A 19,436-nucleotide genomic window follows, 5' to 3' on the forward strand; every position below is an offset into this window, starting at 1 on the left:
TGTTCAGTGTTCAATATAAGAAAGAAACGCGCAAGTTTTGGACCGACGTGAGAAGGGTGAGTAAATGATCACAAAACAAATTTTTGGGGTGAACTATTCCTTTAAATGGAGAAGAATGGAAAATGCAGTAACACTTTACATTGCAGTTACATTTGTTTTTGTTCATTTTGGTATCATGAAATCATTTTTACAGCATTTATGGTTAATGTCAGTTTATGGATTTTTTCATAATTTATTAATGTTAAGTATATACAACTTGAAATTATGTACAAATGAACATTTAACCAAGATGAAAGCTGCAAAAATATTAACATTATAGACAATTCTGTAATATTTCATGTTGTTTGACACCCATATGACTTTTATCTTTCATGAAACAAAAAGGAGAACTTTTGCCACCTAAGCTGCTCTTTTCCGTATAATTAAAGTGACCAGTGCACAATTTCAACTAGTACTTTTGTCTTTTTCTGATACAAGCTGTTGTATTGTTTCAGAATACTACTTTTATTTATAGGGACTCATCTTGAGGTCCTGCTATGTCCTTACTAATTGTCAGCCACTGTCTTGTTTTAGTTATGAAAAAGCAGAGATTGAACTGGATTGGTGGAAGAATAAAAGTCATATAGGTGTAACATTAGGCTTGAGAATGAGATTGTTTTTGGGGTAGTCTTTTAGGTTTTTGAAAAAGATAGTTCAACCAAAAATGTATTATTTACTCACCCACTCTCATATCAATTTCAAAAGCATATTAGTTTCTTTTGTGCAACTTAAAATATATTTTCAGAAAGTGTTTGTGTCCATACAGTGGAAGACACTGGGAACCAAAATAGTTTGGCTACAAACACTATTCAGAATGACATAACTCTGTTCTGTGGAACATAAATTACGCAGGTCTGGAAAGGCATGAGTAAATGATGACTAATGTTTCATTTTTGGTAGAACTATCCCTAAAAGATTATAACTTTTGTATTAAATAAGTGCAACGCATACCTTCTTAAAAAAATATGTGGCCCAAGTAGGAATGGTGATGCATCTGTCCACATTCATACCAAACAAGCTCAAAATGACAAGTTTGACCCTGACAAGAATGATTTTAATCCACAGTGTCAAAGCAGAAAACTGTCCAGGAAAGAGACATTAAATAGTTAATACAGGTACTTCCTCTCAACTTACAGAATAACAAGAGAAAGTAGCCTACACGGAAAGAAAGCAGTCGGGGGTTATAAGGCAAACCTCAAATCAGTTCACTGTAATACAAGATCACTCTTATAAATTACTCCATTTTGATTGAAAGAAACAAAAAAATAAGTGATCGTAACATATCAGGCAGGTCACTTCACGTATGAAAGAAAAACATTACAAACTAAAGTCATCTGTAAGTCGTTGTGATTTCACTGATGTGAGGGAGCTTATTTTATCTGCCGGGTTAGTTACAAACCGGAAACTCTTTCTGTGTGTTTGCTGGGAATGCTTGTGTGCGTGGAGCATCAGCACACTAATCTGAACTCCTTCATTGCTCGGTTATCAGAATTACTACACATTTTTCATGTCCTTTGAATAGAAAGACTCCTAGGTTCCCCTTCAGTTGGTCATTGATGCTTTCCCACAGCAAGTGTATGGTTTGCACCTGGGGTAGTCTGTTGTCCCGAGTGCAGTGATCCTGTGTATTTTGGTGTTTCGAAGAAGTAGAGCTAAAAAGAGAGATGGAAATGTATTAAATCCTAAAGCTGAGTGTTTGTTTTAATGGATGGTGTCATTTTACCAGAAGAAATGACCAATCAAACCACACGTGCAGCTGGAAGCCGAGGTGATGCTCATGTTATCTCAGTCTAGGATACACTACCGTTCAAATATTTGGGGTCAGTATTATTTATACAGAATACAGTAAAACAGTATTTGTGAAATAGTATTACAATTTAAGATGTAATTTATTCCTGTGATAACAGCTGAATTTTAAGCATCATTTGTCAAGTCTTCAGTGTCACATGATCTTTCAGAAATCATAAGCAAGCCCACACACACACTGACCCCACGCTTTTCAACGGTTGTGCATGTAAGGTTATAAATCACTTGAAGCACTATCTGTTGTCAGTTACCACATCATTTAATAGAGACTCTGGCTTGTAAAAATGAAATGTCTTGAAGGTTATTTGCTGTAATATCAAACTGATTCCAATTAAATGTGTTGGCATAAGACTGGTGTGAAAATGAACACTTGCCAGCTGCATCTGTGCAAAGTAATATTCGATCTCTCAGCATGCCATAACCAGCTATAAAAGTAACCAAAGCTACGTGTGCTTTAAATTCACAGCAATATCACAGGAATTATGGTAACGCATAACAAATAATTGCTCCTAAAAAAAAGTTTCACCTTAAAAGGCTAATTCAAAGAGTTTCATAGCTCAAAGATGAGTCCAAATGATTTGTCTGTGGTTATTAACAGCACAGCTGATGGCATTTGAGGTGTATTTGATTTGGTGTATTCCTTTGAATTCTCTCACCTTAAAGCCAACAGCCAGAAGGGCATGAAGTGACACTATTACTGCCATGGTAGCGAATGCTGTTAGTCTTGTGTCATCGCGAACAGCCGGCCAGAACGTCATTACCAACACTGAGCCCGAGATCACTAAGGCAATGACCATCAATAGCCACTCGAACCAGTAGACGGGAATGGTCCATAATATCTGCAAACAGACACCGGGTGTAACTTATCAGGTCTAACTGAAGTCATGAAGTCTGACCGTGATCATCTCAAACTCACCGAGGTCGGGATATAAATGAACAGAGAATAGCCGTAGACACACATGGTCTCTAAAAACGTGTAACCGCTGATGTGTCTCTCAACACTTTGACGCCACATCAGGAAGCCCCAAACTCCCAGAGGCACCAGCCATGCATAGAGGAACACTGTGACGGCCGCAATCGAGACTAAAACAGAGCAAAATCTTCAATTAGCCTATTCATAAGGGACTGACATGCATAAACATGTTTTTTTCATTAATAAAAGACTCAAATCTTGAATCTATGAGTTGTGGGGTTAAATCAGTGATACACTGAACCTCAAATCTGATTGGTTATTCATTATACAAACATTTATATGATACATAACCGAAAGGTTGTGTTCTTTTATATTTGTGAAGTACATTATTAGGTCCAATTACTTTTAAAGTACTAAAAGAATCATTCTCCACAAATGTCCATGCCTGCTTCAGTCTCACCTTTGTTGAACTGAGGTCTGTAGTGAAACTCTGGGTCTCCCATATTGATCAGAAATGTGTAGAGGTCTCCGCTGATGGCCACGGAGAACACTAGAGTCACACAGATCCAGAAAGGACCTGGAGAGAGGAAGGACAACAACAACACATGTCTGACGGCTTTGTGATAATCCAGATTCATTCAAATATAAAAGAGATTGTTTGGCTGTGTTAAGAGGTGCTCTGCGAGATTACAAATAATATCTACATTACCATAGAGATCAGGGTTATTTCGAATGTGGTGTTTGACGAAATTCCGTCCTGGCAAAGGCATGACTGAGCCCTTTATCCTGTCCAGCACCTACAACAATAAAGATAACAGTACATGCTATATCTTCTATATAGTGTTCCTGTAGCTCAGTTGGCAGAGCATTGCGAGAACACATGATAGGTTAAAATTGATAGCCTGAATGCACTGTAAGTCGCTTTGGATAAAAGCGTCTGCTAAATGCATAAATTTAAATTTATTTAAATTTAATTTAAAATGTAATCTAGTGCACTAGGGTTGTTGATGCTCTCGGTTAACTCGGTAGTTCCAAGAAGGTAAATGACCGAGCAACCAGAATCTCCCATTAAAATATTGGTAATTAGTTTCAAAGATGATGCTAACCCTGAAACAACATACAGAACTAACATCATATAATAATTGCTGTTAATAATGTTCGCCTGGTTGACTACGTCTTGTATTATTTTTCCGAAAATTTCTGTCATATGCACATAAACTGACAGTCACCACTGATAAGCGAATACTAAATATTGTAGAATCTTAATATTCTGTTGCTTTGCAATGATTTGTCTCGTAAAAAGCTCTATACAAATAAACTTGAAAAACTTGAATTTACCAAGATGTGAGATAAAGGCTAAGAGTGCTTTTGTCTTAAGAAATTGAGAGTTGACAGCATACAAATTCAGCTGGGAATCAAACCCAGGATCTTAACATGCTTTAGGAAGAAAAAAAAACTTGAAAATAGTTACAACTTTTATAAATAAATTTAAAGTTTGTTAAAATGTTTATGAAATCATGTTTGTTTATTCATGGTAATGTGTGGGAATTATTAGTTCCCTGTTTTTACCTAATTTTTTTTTTTTTATAGTGTGAAAGTGTAATTATATCGAATCCAATCACACGTAGTGATTGCACCAAGATTTGTAAGAGTACCATAAGTAAGAAAACAAATATACCTGCATTGTATCTACATTGAAGAATGACTGATAGTACTCAAATGTCCAGAAACCACCCGTTTGTTTTTCACCTCCAAGCAGCTGTGGGAAAATTCAAAGAAAATGGCTTACACCGGTGACCCCTAAACTAAGATGCACATGAAATAATCAGCTCTTGTTGTAGCCTCGTTTGCAGCTGACCTCTGAGCTCTCTTGCTGCTTGTCTTCATCGTCTGACAGGTCGACTCTGACCTCTCCAGAGGAGGCTACTGCCCCGGGGCTGGAGATGCTCAGGGTCGAGGCTCCAGGGTTTGAAGACAGGAGATCTGCGGCTTCCTCAAACTCTGCAAACGGGCAGAATGAATATCAAAGCAGAGAGATAGAGAGACAAAACGAGAAAAACACATGAGACCTACATAAACCTACCCTGAAACGTTAAATCATCTGGACTAGCCATGACTGGAGATCACAGGATACTCAGAGATCTCTCATACGAATACTAACGTTATCTGTGCGGAATGAAGACAATAAACATAATATAAGCATACGACAGCTGTCACCACCAAAATCATATTTAAACTGGCTCTCTCTCACCTGGCTGCTACAATATCAATATGGTGATCCTGCGCCAGTCCTGACTCCTGGCAACTTCAACAAGCAAAGGTACAGGTATTTAAAAGTATATTTTGACTAATAGAGATAGAAAATATCATTAGATTAATCGACTGTAGCTAGAATAGGTTTGATAGCGTCTTGATTCGCAGGGATTTATCGTTGTTGTCCCCATATTCCACGTCACCTGCAGGGTTCCGATGCGTCAAAAATCACGTGACCGGAACAAAGCCGGATCTAAAACTGGTTCGTTTTTACCTGTTTTACATCTTTAGACGTACAAATACTTCCACACCTCTCTTTATTGTTTGAAATAAAAACATAATCTGTTTCCTGTATCCTTTCCTGCTTTATAGTGACATAGCTCAGAAGAATGCACTGTGGAACTCAGAAGGCAATATTTAGTTTCCTCACCGGGCCAATAACATTACACGTACCGTGCTCCTCGCCATTTTGGCTCAGCAGTTTCACTGGCCTCCATTGTTACATTGAGCCAATGTTGGAAACTGTCGGCGGGAGGCTTTTCCTGTGTTTCATCCACCGTGAACCGTGAACTCTCACACTTCGTGAGTTCATCTGCTAACATGGCCGCTTCGTGGCTGCTGAAGAGATGCTGCTCCACAGCAGTTACAGAGACAACCAAGGGCACAAGGTGGCAAAGACTGGTCAACAGTCGCGCAGGTGAGACCAAGCCACGGTTATTCTGTTTTCTTCAGACATAAGTATAACAAAAATACTGCTTGTATTAGTAACGTTAGGTCAGTCACGTGTGCCAAGCCTACATTAGTTTTTAAATGTAGGCGTGTTAATTTTTTTCTCTACGAAAATACAGTTTGTTAACTTGTTTTTTTTCCCCGTTATTGTGGCATTAAAAATATAATTTAGTATTTCTTTAGTTTCTTTAGTAACAGTAAATTATTCCTATAAAATATTATTGCACTACTGATATTTTTGCAATGGTTTACAATACTATTGTTCACTCAACCAACTGTATTTATTACCACTGTCTTATGTTGCTGCTGTTCATAATGTATCCATAATGATCCTACATTGCATTCCTATTTATATTCTGTACATACTCTGCTTAATACTTATTACTGTATATAGTAACTCCACTGTACATTCTATAAATCATAGCTTCACTTACTCTGCACATTTATATGTATATAAAACACTATATTCTTGCACTACTGGTTAGATGCTAACTGCATTTCATTAGCTCTGTACTTGTACTCTGCATAATTACAATAAAATCTAAAATCTTTCATAAGATATGTGGCAATTTTAAAACTGTGTTAGCTGAACATGAATCAAGATCTGCTGTTTCTTCACTGTTTTCAGGAGTATGGTGCCGAAGTCTTTTAAGCGATTATAAGGAGGCCTGTCGTGAGACAGTGCTGGGGGCCCGGGAGCGACCCCTTAAAGCCTCGGTCTACTTGGGTCTTCTGGGAGGAATGTACGTCTGCTATTACACCAATCCTGACGATGCCTCCTTTGAGACCAGCCTGCTAGAAACCTCCAACCGTCTGGCGCTCCTGTCTCCATGGATTCGCAGTGGCACCTCAGATGGACACGTCCAGACCCTTGTGAAACTGCGAAACGAGGGCAGGCTGCGCTATGCCAGTCTGGGCATTGCTTCTTTGACTTATTACACAGACTACGACTCTGAGTCCAGCCTGTATGAGGCACGGTGCTCGGCGATCTCTGTGCCCTGGGCAGAACTGCCAAAACGCGTGCTGGATGTGGGCTTTGCGGGACGCTGGTGGGTGCTTGATCATAAAATGAAGAATTTCGATATTAATGAAGAGGAGTTCAAACATCTTCCACCTGCTTTGGTGGCAACAGTGCCACCATCACCCCAGATAACAGAAAGCAACGAAAAGCTGCATCAGGAATCATGGAAAGCCGTGGTGATGGAAGACAAGAGCGATGGATTAGATAGTATACAAAAAGACATGGACACACCTGTTAAAGAAACAGAGAGCAACACATTATACAAAGCACAGACTTCTTAATCAGCATGTTAACCTTAATGCTATAGCTCACATAAAGATGAGCCTAAAGAAACATGCTCATTATTGTAATGTGTATATGGAAATAAACAACATAATTATTTAACTGCAAAAAACAAGTGCATATATGTGTGATTGGTTGACTGTAAATATATTTGAAAACAACTGCAGTGTATGCTGATCTTGTTTTGTGTGACAGAGCAGTACAACATCTCTACATAAACTGATAAAAAGTAGAACTTTTTATACGTATTCAATTTAACAATATTTCAATTTCTATAGAATAACTTTCCATCAGTGAGAAATAAAAGCAAGTTTTTTTTTATAGTAAATTACAATAATGTAACAAATATGTTATGATAATAGGAATAAAATATCAAATTAATTAAAAAATGAAAATATAATTGCTTCAAATAAATGTTGTTTTTCTGAACTTTCTATTCATCAAATAATCCTGGGGAGGGGGGGGGGGTGATTCACAGTTTCCACAAAATATTTGAAAAATAATAAGTAGTAATAATGTCAGAATATTCCTATTTTAACAGTATTTTATGCAGCATTCATGATGAAATAAATGCTCTAGTGAGCCAGGTTTTTTGGTAACTAACCAGTGATATTTTTACTGCCTTTCAGAAAGAATTGAGTTAATTATGTCCATTAATCCCATCACCTTTAACCTTCCATTTCACTGGCTGACTTTGATTCATTTTCAGGGGAAATCCTCTTTTACATTAGTCTCTTTACTCTTCCACTCTCTGGCTTGTCTTCCTCCATTAGTCTTTCGCTCACTCGTCCATGCCGTCCTTTCTTAGATGGTTGCTATTGATTCGCTGGCTCCTAGAGCTGCATTCTGCTCTCATTTTATTTTTTTTTCTGACTGTATCTCAGCTCCTGGAGAGGATCATTCATTCTGACCGAGCGGTTCTTCTTCAGTAAAGCATGCGAACGCCATTTGTGTCTAGCTAGACCAGATCATGATTTCAGTAAAAGGCCGAATAACGAAAGTAAAGGATAGTGCGCACTTAATGATGAAAAGCACTTAAGATGTGCTAATGAAAGTGCAGGAGCCCATTCGAAGACGTTTGTAACAGCGGCAAACTGCAGGGGCTTATCTGTGTGTAACTTAACCCGCTACAGTCAATGTTGAAATAATAATGTCATTAGTGTGCATTTACTAACTGCCTAAGAGAAATATTGCATATCACTAAAGACGTGTATTAATGAGAGAAGATCTATGGCTTGCTTCAGGCGAAGGCTGAACCATCTGAAATCCTAATGATCCTCTTTTAACTTCTCTGCTTTTTTAAACAACTCTTTCTGTTGTATATTCATATGGTCACTTAGCATTATCACACACCACTCTTATCCAATCATTAAAGATTTTCAGCAGGCAGGAGGTTGTTGCGTTAGCCCCAGGCAGCGGTATTTGATGTGCCTCGAACCTTATAATGTACTGAAGCACTCTGTCTGTCCATCACCATCAGGGTGTCCACAGGGACTTGCTCAAATGGAGGAGCTTTTCTACAGTGTACCGCTCTCAGCAAGACACTCCCAGCTCAGACATTCTGCTGCGTCCCAGTGCTTTTAGACTCCCTGGCCTGTCCTATTGCCTTGGAGCTCACTGATCTGAGATAAGGCAATGGGAAGCAACGGAGTGGAAGCACACCATGTTTTTCAGGTAGTGTCACTGCTGTCGTCTTTGCTTTTTACTTGGCTAAATGATGAGGGAGAAGGAAAACTGGTACTCATTTATTTTTAAATTTGTTTCGCCTGTATGTTTCATAGATCCTTGGGTCTCTATTGCCACAAACAACCTTCTTCCCATAACCCCAAGAAACTGAAATACAGTCTTTAAGCGATAGCTCAGGCAAAAATGAATCATCTATCAGCATTTACTCACTCTAGATACTGTATTCTGAAGAATGTTTTTGGTCATAAAATGTCTAAAACAGCTCTGGACCCTATTGGAATTACATACAATATATATATATATAAATATATATAATATATAGTTATTGCTGCTTGTTCAAGTTACTTTGTTAAAATGAGCTGAAGCAATATTTTACCTTTGTAACAAAATGTAACTTAACTGAATCATTATTTGTTTGGACTCCATCAACAATTTCTTTTGGCATAATTAACTGGGCAGTATGCTTTGCATGGGACTGCATTCAGAGAAGATATTGAAAGTGAAGTCTAATTTGATGTTTTCAGTAAAGAGGAAGACTTGTTAGTTTTAATGCTCAGTTTTGATGAAGATGTAGAAGAGTTTGTGCTGAGGGTTAACAATGTTTACACAATGAGCAATAACTATATAGCAGCAAGTACTATATTCCAGCAGTAATGAGGTTATTACTCGCTCATCTAATATAGTTAACATGCTTTTGCTAGTTATTATCTAATTTGGTAGCTACAACAAAACACTATTTGTATTAATTAACTTGTTTTAGTCTTGTTGTACAAATCTAAATTAATTGTGTGGGAAAATGTTCCTTAATGTGGTTAAGTTCATTGATTGAACTATTTTTGATCAATTTTTCAGAATATCTTCTTTTATGTTCCACGGAAGGAAGGAAGTGATTAAATGATGTCAGAATTGTAATTTTTAGGTGAACTGAAAAAAAAGTACTGTGTACTGTGATAGTACTCTCCAATCTCCACAACCTGTGTCCTGTATTGACTATTGACTGTCACTCTATCCATCCTCAGCTGCCAATGTCAGACGGATTCAGTGGCTGAGGCTGATCCGTGGTCAGTCTGGAAAGGGGGAGCTTGGGGTCAGCGGGGATACGTTGGGAGAGGGGTGGGGGTCACGCATAGGGGTAAGGGAGTCTAGCCACGGCGCTGACCCCAGTGACCACACCTCCTCCACCCACTCCCATTATGTCTGATCAATGTGTCACTATGAAGGGAGAGAATATGGAGAGTGTGAGGGGGAGGAGAAAAAGCATGTCGACTGGAGCAGACACTGGATCCGTTAATGCAGTGTCTGAAAGTAGGGTGCCTGTGGGGAAAATACTTTGTATAATTCTTTCTTGATACTACACAGACATCACTCACACATCTATGTGATGACAAAGCGTCATGCATGTGCCACTTGTAGAATTTTTGTATCAAGTGAGATTTTAAAATCTTCATGATTATTGCGTGTATAGAAACGTTTTGAATGCAACACTAAAGCAGAAATCTCATTGGTGATTGTAGGTGTTTGTACACAGTACAAGATATTATATCTGCCTGTTACATTGTACAGGGTAAGGGCCATAGAATGACATTAAAATGTAACTTAAACAAAATAATTTCAATATTTGTGAATATTATGTAAGTGTTATAAAGCTCAAAAAGCAAAAAAAGTTTGTGTTTTCAATTAGTAAATGTCAAAGGCTTTTTTTTTTTTAAAGTTCAGTTGCTTGGCTTATTAAAAAAAGCTTTAGAATTGGATATTTTTTTATAAACCAAGCAACTACACAAATATGTTTATATATTTAGATTTAATATTTATACATAAACATTATAGAGGTTCAAAACAGCAAAAAAGAAGTTATCAAAATTTTAAAGCTGCTTTTTTTCCTAAGTTCAGTTGCTTGGTTTATTAAAAAGCAGATTAAGGTTATACAAATATATTTGTAACAGTATAAGCTCATAACAGAATCTTGTTTTTTTAATATTCCCAAATTACACTTACCTTAGACAGTTAAATGCAAGTTTTAATAGGCATTTTTAAGACTTGTTTCTGAAAAAATCTGTCTACATCTCAAGTATGGATAATATGTGACAATTATCAAAACACACATGCAACCAAAAGACTGCCCGACATCAAGATACATCAACTATTTTTAGGGTAGTGGCTCACAGAACACGAAGGGTTAAGTGTCTGATGCTCAACGAGGAAAGCATGAATGTGTGTGCATGTGTAGGAGAGAGAGAGTGAGTGATGAGGGGCTAAGTATAAAAATATAAATGTCTGTCTGGAGTGTGAAAATGTTTGAAGATGGGAGGTAATACAGACAGAACAGGCACCCTAAATAGGGTGAGAGGAAAAAAAGAGTGCGCAAGAGAGTAGGGTGGGGATGAAGGGGGAGGGAAGGAAACGAAGAGTGAGGGAGAGAGAGAGAGGGAGAGGGGGAGGAGAAGGAAGCAGAGCACATTCACAATTTTCATTCAAACTGACACAGCTTGTGTGTCCCGGTTTGCACTCCCCACTCCTCTCTCTCTACACACGCACACACACACAGAGCCAGAAACACAAGACCGTCTGCAGATAAGTTAACAGCGGCTAGAGGACAGCTTCAAGAAGAGTGAGAGACCGGGACGAGAAAACCAGAGGAGACCGGCGGAAGAGGTGAGAATAGAAGGAGGTATGGAATTCACAAAGAGATGTCAGGGTGGAAGGTGAGTAGGCAGAGGACGAAGAGTTTTAAAATAGAAGAGAGAAAAAGGGAGGTGGAGGAATGCAGGGGTGGAACGGCCGAGCTCGACGTATGGAGAGGGGCAGAGATCGACTGGAGCCAGACTGGGTGTATGCATCTGAGAGAGTCACTGTGGTAAGTGTGTTTTTCTTCTCGAACCCCTGCCACCTCCCTAAATGAAGAGCCTGTGATCCACTGTGACTGTTTTGAACGTATGCGAGAGGACTTTTCCATCAGGAAGCATTGTCATGCTATTAGAATCTGATACAAATTTGACTTGACAAATGTGACAAGTGTTACTTATGCGGTCAGACATCACTGCAGGACATTTTAATGTGATGTTATCCACCAAGGCATGCATGAGTGTTGTGTTTGCATGTGTTTGTATGCTAGTTAAGGCTTTTGGGACATGTTCGGGGCTTTTTGCTTTTTTAAGAAACTTAAATCTCTTTTTATTAATTTTCCACTGCTAACTTTGACTGAAGGTTGGATATAAACACTGCTATGGAGAGTGTGTCACTGTGTGTTGGATATAATGGTCTCCTAATGGTGTGTGTGTTTGTGTATGCATGCGAGGTGATATCAATCCCTATGGAAGTGAATGGCAATTGGATTAAACTATTGATTTAGTCTGGAGCAGGTAGACATACACCCAGTGGGCCAGACGAGGGGGAAGGGCCATCCACATTACTGCAGACATCTTCATCAATAACCTCTTGCACCCAAAACTAAACTAACAGCACAATAATGGCATGTCAATGCTCGGACATGCTAGAAAAGACAGCTTTTTTCATATACAGGCTAGCATGTGGACTTCACAATGTGCTAAATCTGCTTACTTTGTTCTTCAAAAGAAATATGAGGTCAGTGTCTTTGTGTATTACGACTTCTTTTGTATGCCTTGATGTCAGTTTTTATTTTAAAAAAGACTTTTATATTGTTGGAAAACTCTGGATTCTCGTAAAACACTTTAATAAGTTCATCAGCTATGCTAGAGTTTCCCAATTACGTGTTTCACACCCCAAAATCCAGTTTGAAAAGTTTCCCAGCAGACTTCGCCTATGAACTCATTCACCAGAGGGTCATGAGTTCAAGTCCCAAGTGGGGGATGTGGGGGGGGGGGGGGGGGGGGTGTCATGGTAGCCTTATTTTTCTTGCAGACCCTTCCCCCACTTCTTTTCCGCCTCTCACACAGGACCGTCATTTCAGCGGCTGGACAAATGCTTACATGAGGCCTGGTCCTTTTGCCTGCTTACATAAAAGTTCGACCTTCACCTCAAAGGCCAGTAGCTGGTCTCGCTTTGTTCAGATGTGGGCCTTGAGAACAGTTTTGATGCCAAATAGTTGTTATACAAAGCATAACTCACTCCAATAGTCCTTTCAAACTTGCTTTAATGTTTGAAATTGCGTACACGCCAGACGGTCTGTTTGCACGTGTGTACGTGAGTGCGTTCCAAACACATCGAGTCGACAAACGGACGAGGTGCGTTTCAGACAGCCCCTCTTTCATAGGAAATGAGGCCCTTTGACCTTTGCCATTCAGTCTGTCTGGAAATGCCGAGGCTGGAATCGATCAACACCCCCTTGCCCAGACATGCACTCACCACCTCCACTCTTCTGCCCGCTCCCTCGATTCCTCCTTCCCCCTTCCATTTTCCTCTTTCTCTCCAATCGGCCGCCCCCTGTTCCCGCTCACTCTCAGCTCCTGCTCCCTTCCCCCCACCATCAGATAATAGACCCCACAGAGCTCCTGCTATACTGTGCCCGCTTCCCTCTGCATATGACCAAATCTTGCCTGTCCCCAGTGCTCATGCCAAACTTCCCCCCGGAGACTGAGTGCACAGTCCTAAATGGCCAACAAATATTTTTTCATTTGCTAAATGTAGGATGGAAATAGCATGGCTGTTTTTGCACAAACCTTCAAATGACATACATTTTGCATATATGCATGTGTGTGTTTGTGTGTGTGTACTATATATACAGTACAACTATACAGTGTATACAGTGTGTGTGTGTGTGTGTGTGTATATATATATATATGAAGAGTGTATCTGCAAAAACAGATTACTCCGGTTATTAACATTTTCAAAAATCATGTTCATTATTATGTTATCATCTTTTTTATTATATTTTATTGTTAATAAGCTGTATTTTTTAGTTATTTTTTAATTTAATCAAAATAACCTCACTGCAGTTTGATCGAGATTAATTGCAATGCACAATGAAAAAACATAACTTAAAATTTAAAAATTTAGTTATCTGTTTTTGCAAATGAAATCTTCATATATATATATACACACACACACACACACACACACATATATTTATATATAGTTGTGTACATATAAACATATTTTAGACATTTTTTATTTTGTGTATCTGCAAAAAAACTAGTTTTGCTGTATAGGATGGATTGCTGATTAGCTGATGTACATTAATGAGGTTAACAGTGAAAATTGAATACATTTGTATCAATACAGTTGTGTAAATATATTTTATACATATCTTTTTTTTCTTTTATAAATGTGTCTTTTTTTTTGTTGTGTTTTTTGCTTTATGGCACGGGTCATTGATTTATTGATCATAATGTGGTTAACATAATGAAAACTAGTTGGGGTGGGAATGTTAACAATATCACGTGAGGTACATAAATGTGTTGATGTATGTCACATGTTCTAGTGTGCATGTTCAAAACCGCACAGTTCCAGCAGTATCTGAAGTGTGTGTCAGTCCCAGGCGAGTCACAGTGAACATTCAACGCTGTCGGTGAGTTTGCAAGTGAGAGAAACCATCGAGTGTTGAGTGTACCCTGCCTCTCGAATATACTCCGGCCACACAGACCTTCAGAGTGCCAGCGACTACGTGTGAATCCATTTTGTTGCTGAGCCGGCCAAGATGGCTGCTGTAGCGTCTCTGAAGCTGCCCCAGCTGATCAGTCAAGCGAGAGACTGTATTCTGCATCTACTGTCACAGCTCTGGGTCCTGATTCACATTCATTGCTGTCGGTGGGTTTTATCTCTTCGACTCGCCGGACAATGAATGAGAACTATGGCCCCTCCTGCACTAAAACGAAACTATGGGTTGTTAATCTTGTTCATTATTAGACCTGTCACTCAACACATGTATATCATAGAAGGCCAATAAACAGGATGTGAAATGATACTTGGGATGTTGTGTGAGTTACTTTACTAATCATCAACTCATCCTCACGTTCCAAATTTGTATGGAACACAAAAGAAGATATTATTCCAAACATCTTCTTTCAAAGAAAGCCATAAAGGTTTGGAATAACATGAGATTGAAAAACATGACAGAATTGTTATTTTGGGGTTAACTCCACATCTTCGAATACTACAGAGCATGTCTTCTTTTCAAAAATGAATTGTATGTTCATGGTGCCTGTGGTTTGGAAGCCACAGTGTCAAAGGAAAACCCTAGAGCCAGCAAACCTACGCAGACAGAGACCGAGTCAGCATTACTCACAGCACAGTGTTCTTCCTCGGGCACAGTGTGAATGTAGCTAAAAATGGTCTGACAAATCTAAGAGGTGGCTCACCAGGGAAACTGCATGACTCTACAGAGGATATAGAAGTGTACCGAACTCCTCAAAAGACAAAGCTTTGAATTTAGAGACTAAATAAAGGAGCTCTTGAGGAACCGTGTGCTATTATTAGGTTCCCTGCGTGCAAAGAGAGTACACTAGTTAATGAATGAACCCATATGTTTTGGGGTTCTGTGCAGAGCTGTTCCCACACTGTGAACAAGAGCTTCACTTTACCTCCCAGCAGCAAGCCATTAGAGAACTACAGCTATGAGCAAGAGGGAATCGCAATCTTCAACCAATTACCACCACAATGGTCCTATACCCAAACAATAATACGTTTATGCCACATGCTGTGTTACATCAGAACATAATGACATATAGCTGAGTCTTTGAGCCAGTGCATTGTACCGGCCAGTGAGGTCAGCAGCCAATTAGAGTGTGACTCCAGCAATTGGGTTGACCGGATTGGTCCAAAGGCAGTGTGAGGGAAACTGACTGGAGCAGTCAGCTGTCTGATCTGATTGAAGACTCCACTGTAATCAGCAGTGCAGGACTTTCCACTGCACTCTGCCAATCAGAAATATAGCAAACTTACTCTTCTTAGTTTACTATATAGATCTGTGTATTGTTGTTGAATTCCCTCTGAAATTAATTCATTTCTTTGTTACAAATAGTATTTGTCTAGCTTACAAACAGCTCCATAAAAAAGATTGCAGCTGACACTTTATATATATATTAGAGTCAGCATGTAATTACATCTATTTTACTCATTTTTGACTGCTAGCTCATATTCATTCTCAGGTGTTATGCCCAAATCTCAAAATCCAATTAATAACCATGTCATAGAACCAAGTCTGGTCTTAAATTTCTTATATTTTTTTTCATAAACTGTTACACTTGAAGTAGAAGTCATGGACCAAGAGATCTGTTGCAACTTTTGTTTCATCACATCTTTAAGGCTGCTCCAAAATCACAGCAGAAATGTTTGCGCAATAGAAATCCCCAGAATGCACTGGTAAAAACCAGATCAAGACAAATAAAAGTCAAAGCCTCTAAAAAAGCCCTTAAAAGATACTGTTTGTACTAAAAAATAAAATAAAATTTAAAAACATTATTATCATTATTATCTGCTTTTTATTTTATTTTCTTAGTTTTTTTATCTATATTATGCAATTTATTGTCAATGCCATTATACTGATATGTATCATTTTTGCTTAATTAAAAGGAAAATGCACCACAAGCATGTTTCATGACTCTGTAAATTTTAACTGCTATAGTAAGCACGCATGTGTGATAAAAAGCAATGTTTTCAATAAAAAGCAGCTACACTTTAATATATAACTTTATCATCAATGTTTAGTAGATCTGAGCCTTTGTTGGAGCCTATTCATGTTAACTGTATCCTCATCCATAATAGAGGGAACAGAATGAGACAGACTCATACATTTAATATAAACATATTTTCTCTTCCAAACACAGTACTCAGTATCTTCATATCTTTGTTTTGTACACTCTCTACCAGTTATTATATCATTTCTGTTCTCTCTGGCAATCTCCAGGTACTTTGTTACCTCTACTTTTCCCACACATTTCCTGGGTCAATGCCGCTATCATCCTGTGAGCATTAGACACTTGGAAGAGAGGTGAATGCAGGTCAGAAACACTTTGTCTTGTCATCACACGCATCCATATCTCAGACAGCGTTGAAAAGCACTCCTGTCAGTAGATATTTTTCTGGTGTGCCACTTGTTAGTAGCAGCTGAACACAGACAATATAGAAAGAACATAAAAATAAAATAAAAAGTTTAAACTTAGAGGAAATGTCACAAGTCTATGAACTTTGCTGCACAAAGATATAATCAAGAGATCTACAGTCCCAACACAATGAGAGCACACAGTCTCTGGGCTGTGACTGGGTTTCAGCTGTAATGAAGGTACAGGGCTCTAGGAATTTGAGCCTCCTGTGAATTCTAGCCGCAAATGCTCTCGGCCACCCCATATAGAAACATATGTCAACAACAAGGGGCTGTCTAAAATTGGAGCCATCATTTCAACTTAGCACGGGGTGAGGGTAAAGCTGGAAAACAATAAACATTCATAAGATGGTTTCATAGTGACTGAGCCCCACATGAAAGCCGTGAGTGAGAGCAACGAGAGGACAAAAAGCGGGTCACTCTTTAAACTGTGCCAACACAAAAACAGTTTTTGAAAAGGCGATTGGAAACATTTCAAGAGACTGTGCTGCTCTCACACAAAGCTTCTGCAATTTTGAGCAACACACTGAGGCACAGTGGCACACAGGCGGATGATAGATTTGTATTCATTATCATGGCAACAGAGTCGTGGTGAAGAGAGAGAGAAATTGAGCCTGCGATCTGGGCAGGCCTGCAGGTCTGCGCTGATGATGAACAGTCACTTGGTCATCCCCAGTCTGCACACGCACCAGAGACCTGCATCACAACACGGTGCGGGCATCCGTCGCAGGCACACAGTCATAACTCATCCCACTGGCAGCTTGCAAGGGTCATCGTAACATAAAGCGCCGCACAAAGGAAACGTTTTGTGACGGCTGGAAGATGTGCATTAGAAACGAATTCCTTCAGAAGGGCTGCTCTCTCTTCACTCCTGAGGGAAAACCCATTTGTCTTGCGGTCAAAATACAAGTGTATGGGCAGAGCAGGCAGAAATATAGCAGGTATTTAATCACAGAGATTAGATAGGGGCCTTCACACGAATAAACAAGAGGCTTTATGAAAATTGTGATCTTAATCAATAAAAACCTCTCAATTGGTCTGAAGCAGATCTAATAGTTGTGCAAATAAAGTGGCGCTTCATTAAGTGAAGTGGTGCAGTAGAAAACTATCTAGTTTTTAACTTTAAAATGTGTGCTGCTAAACCATTTAAACAAAACACAACCCAATAAAATGAGAAAATGCAAAATTTTACCATTTAGTGAAAATCTTTTTTTTTTTTTTTTGTATGAGAACACAGTAAAAAGTATTGCTGAAGGCCCAGCCCTAAACCTAATCGTCAGTGAAACATAAGCAGATTGTACAAAAAATACAAATGAGATTATAATTTCGTATGAATTCAGCACAAACTCACCACAATGTAAAATAGTTACGAATTTTCATGAGAGAGTGTTGAGAGTATAGTCTAAACAGGTAGGATAATTAAATAACTCATTATTTAAGCATTGTATATCTTCCAGTATAACATATATGTAAATGATTAGTAATTATAATAATTTTGTCAGGGTAGACTAAAAAACACAGCTGTGAGGGACTAAACCTCAATTCGTTCAGTGGTTTGTGCTAGGTGTACCTTGGAAATGTAAGAAATATCATGCCACAAAAATTTTAAGTCAAAATTAAAAGATCATTTGTTATATAAATACTTACATTTATACTTTCTGTAATCCAAGGGAGTTGCCTTTTAAAAATCATACTTCAACCACTAGAATATCAGAAGCTCAAGCAATGATTTGTCTCGTTATAGGTTACATTACCTCAGTCCTTTATCTCGGTTTCAGAAGCGCTTAGTATGATTAACCAGTCTTGAAGAGCTCCTGCAGGTGTTTACCTATAGACAATTAGTCTCAAACCGAATGTCTTCACAAATGCTTCTGTCAGGAGCTTCACTGTTTGTGCGTCACCTTTCCCTATCATTACAGGGGAAATGAAAGCCTCTGTGGCATGTGTAGAGGGGGAGAGGGGTCTTGAATGCTGAAAAGCAAGTATTTATCTCCTTGAGAGAAAATAACATGTTTGCCACTTCTCTCTTGTTGGAAAAAAGCCTGAGTATTTAGGGTTTAGATTTCAATACATTTTATTTCCAGTCTCCATCGTACTTTATAAGGTGCAGTGTGATCATGATAATAATGTTTTAGATTTTCTAATGTAGATGCTCAAAGGGGTAAAAAAAATGAGTAAAATAAAAGACTCGGGGCTTGTACAAAGTACTGATTTCATGATAATATTATTACCCACCCCACCTCCAAACAAAGGTCTGAATCTCTCATAAAGTGCATATTGAACAGTGCCATTCCAGCTCATTATAATAAATGTTTCTAAGCATTGCAGTCTAATTATGTATTTATATCCTCGGGCAGGATTCAATAAAAAGAGAGAGGGCAAGACTTCATACGCTAAACAGATGTAAACCTGCTATCTCAGCCACCCACATCTAAATCTTACGGGGCTGTGGTTTGATAGATTCACAGTAAGCTCTCTTATTAGTCTTCACTGTGTTATTGCTTTGATAATCTTGTATGTTGAGCTTAAGACCAAAACTGAGAAACATCTCTGCAATTATATACTATGTAACCCGGGATAATGTACAATCAGTAGGTCAGTTTTGCTAAATAAACGCCAACAATGTGATCAAGACAAAAAAGTAGTTTGTGACAATGTAATGAATAAATAAATAAATAAAAATCCTCTGA

At 38.6% G+C, this 19,436-nt stretch overlaps 2 protein-coding genes across 2 annotated transcripts; one reads left to right on the forward strand and one right to left on the reverse strand.

Annotated features, from left to right (window-relative positions):
* Window positions 1-1,453: 1,453 nt before the first annotated feature.
* yipf2 (Yip1 domain family, member 2) lies at window positions 1,454-5,374 on the reverse strand. Its single transcript, XM_059557088.1, has 8 exons — window positions 4,842-5,374; window positions 4,617-4,759; window positions 4,437-4,517; window positions 3,468-3,555; window positions 3,219-3,335; window positions 2,762-2,928; window positions 2,502-2,684; window positions 1,454-1,691 (listed from the first exon to the last, which is right to left on the reverse strand). Exons 1-8 carry the CDS (start codon window positions 4,870-4,872, stop codon window positions 1,590-1,592), a joined length of 912 nt encoding a protein of 303 aa, XP_059413071.1. The 5' UTR covers window positions 4,873-5,374; the 3' UTR covers window positions 1,454-1,589.
* timm29 (translocase of inner mitochondrial membrane 29) lies at window positions 5,147-7,112 on the forward strand. The gene is made up of 3 exons (XM_059557089.1): window positions 5,147-5,273; window positions 5,384-5,708; window positions 6,369-7,112. Exons 2-3 carry the CDS (start codon window positions 5,612-5,614, stop codon window positions 7,040-7,042), a joined length of 771 nt encoding a protein of 256 aa, XP_059413072.1. The 5' UTR covers window positions 5,147-5,273; window positions 5,384-5,611; the 3' UTR covers window positions 7,043-7,112.
* Window positions 7,113-19,436: the final 12,324 nt, after the last annotated feature.

Source organism: Carassius carassius, chromosome 1 (genome assembly GCF_963082965.1).
Source record: "Carassius carassius chromosome 1, fCarCar2.1, whole genome shotgun sequence".
Taxonomy (NCBI): domain Eukaryota; kingdom Metazoa; phylum Chordata; class Actinopteri; order Cypriniformes; family Cyprinidae; genus Carassius; species Carassius carassius.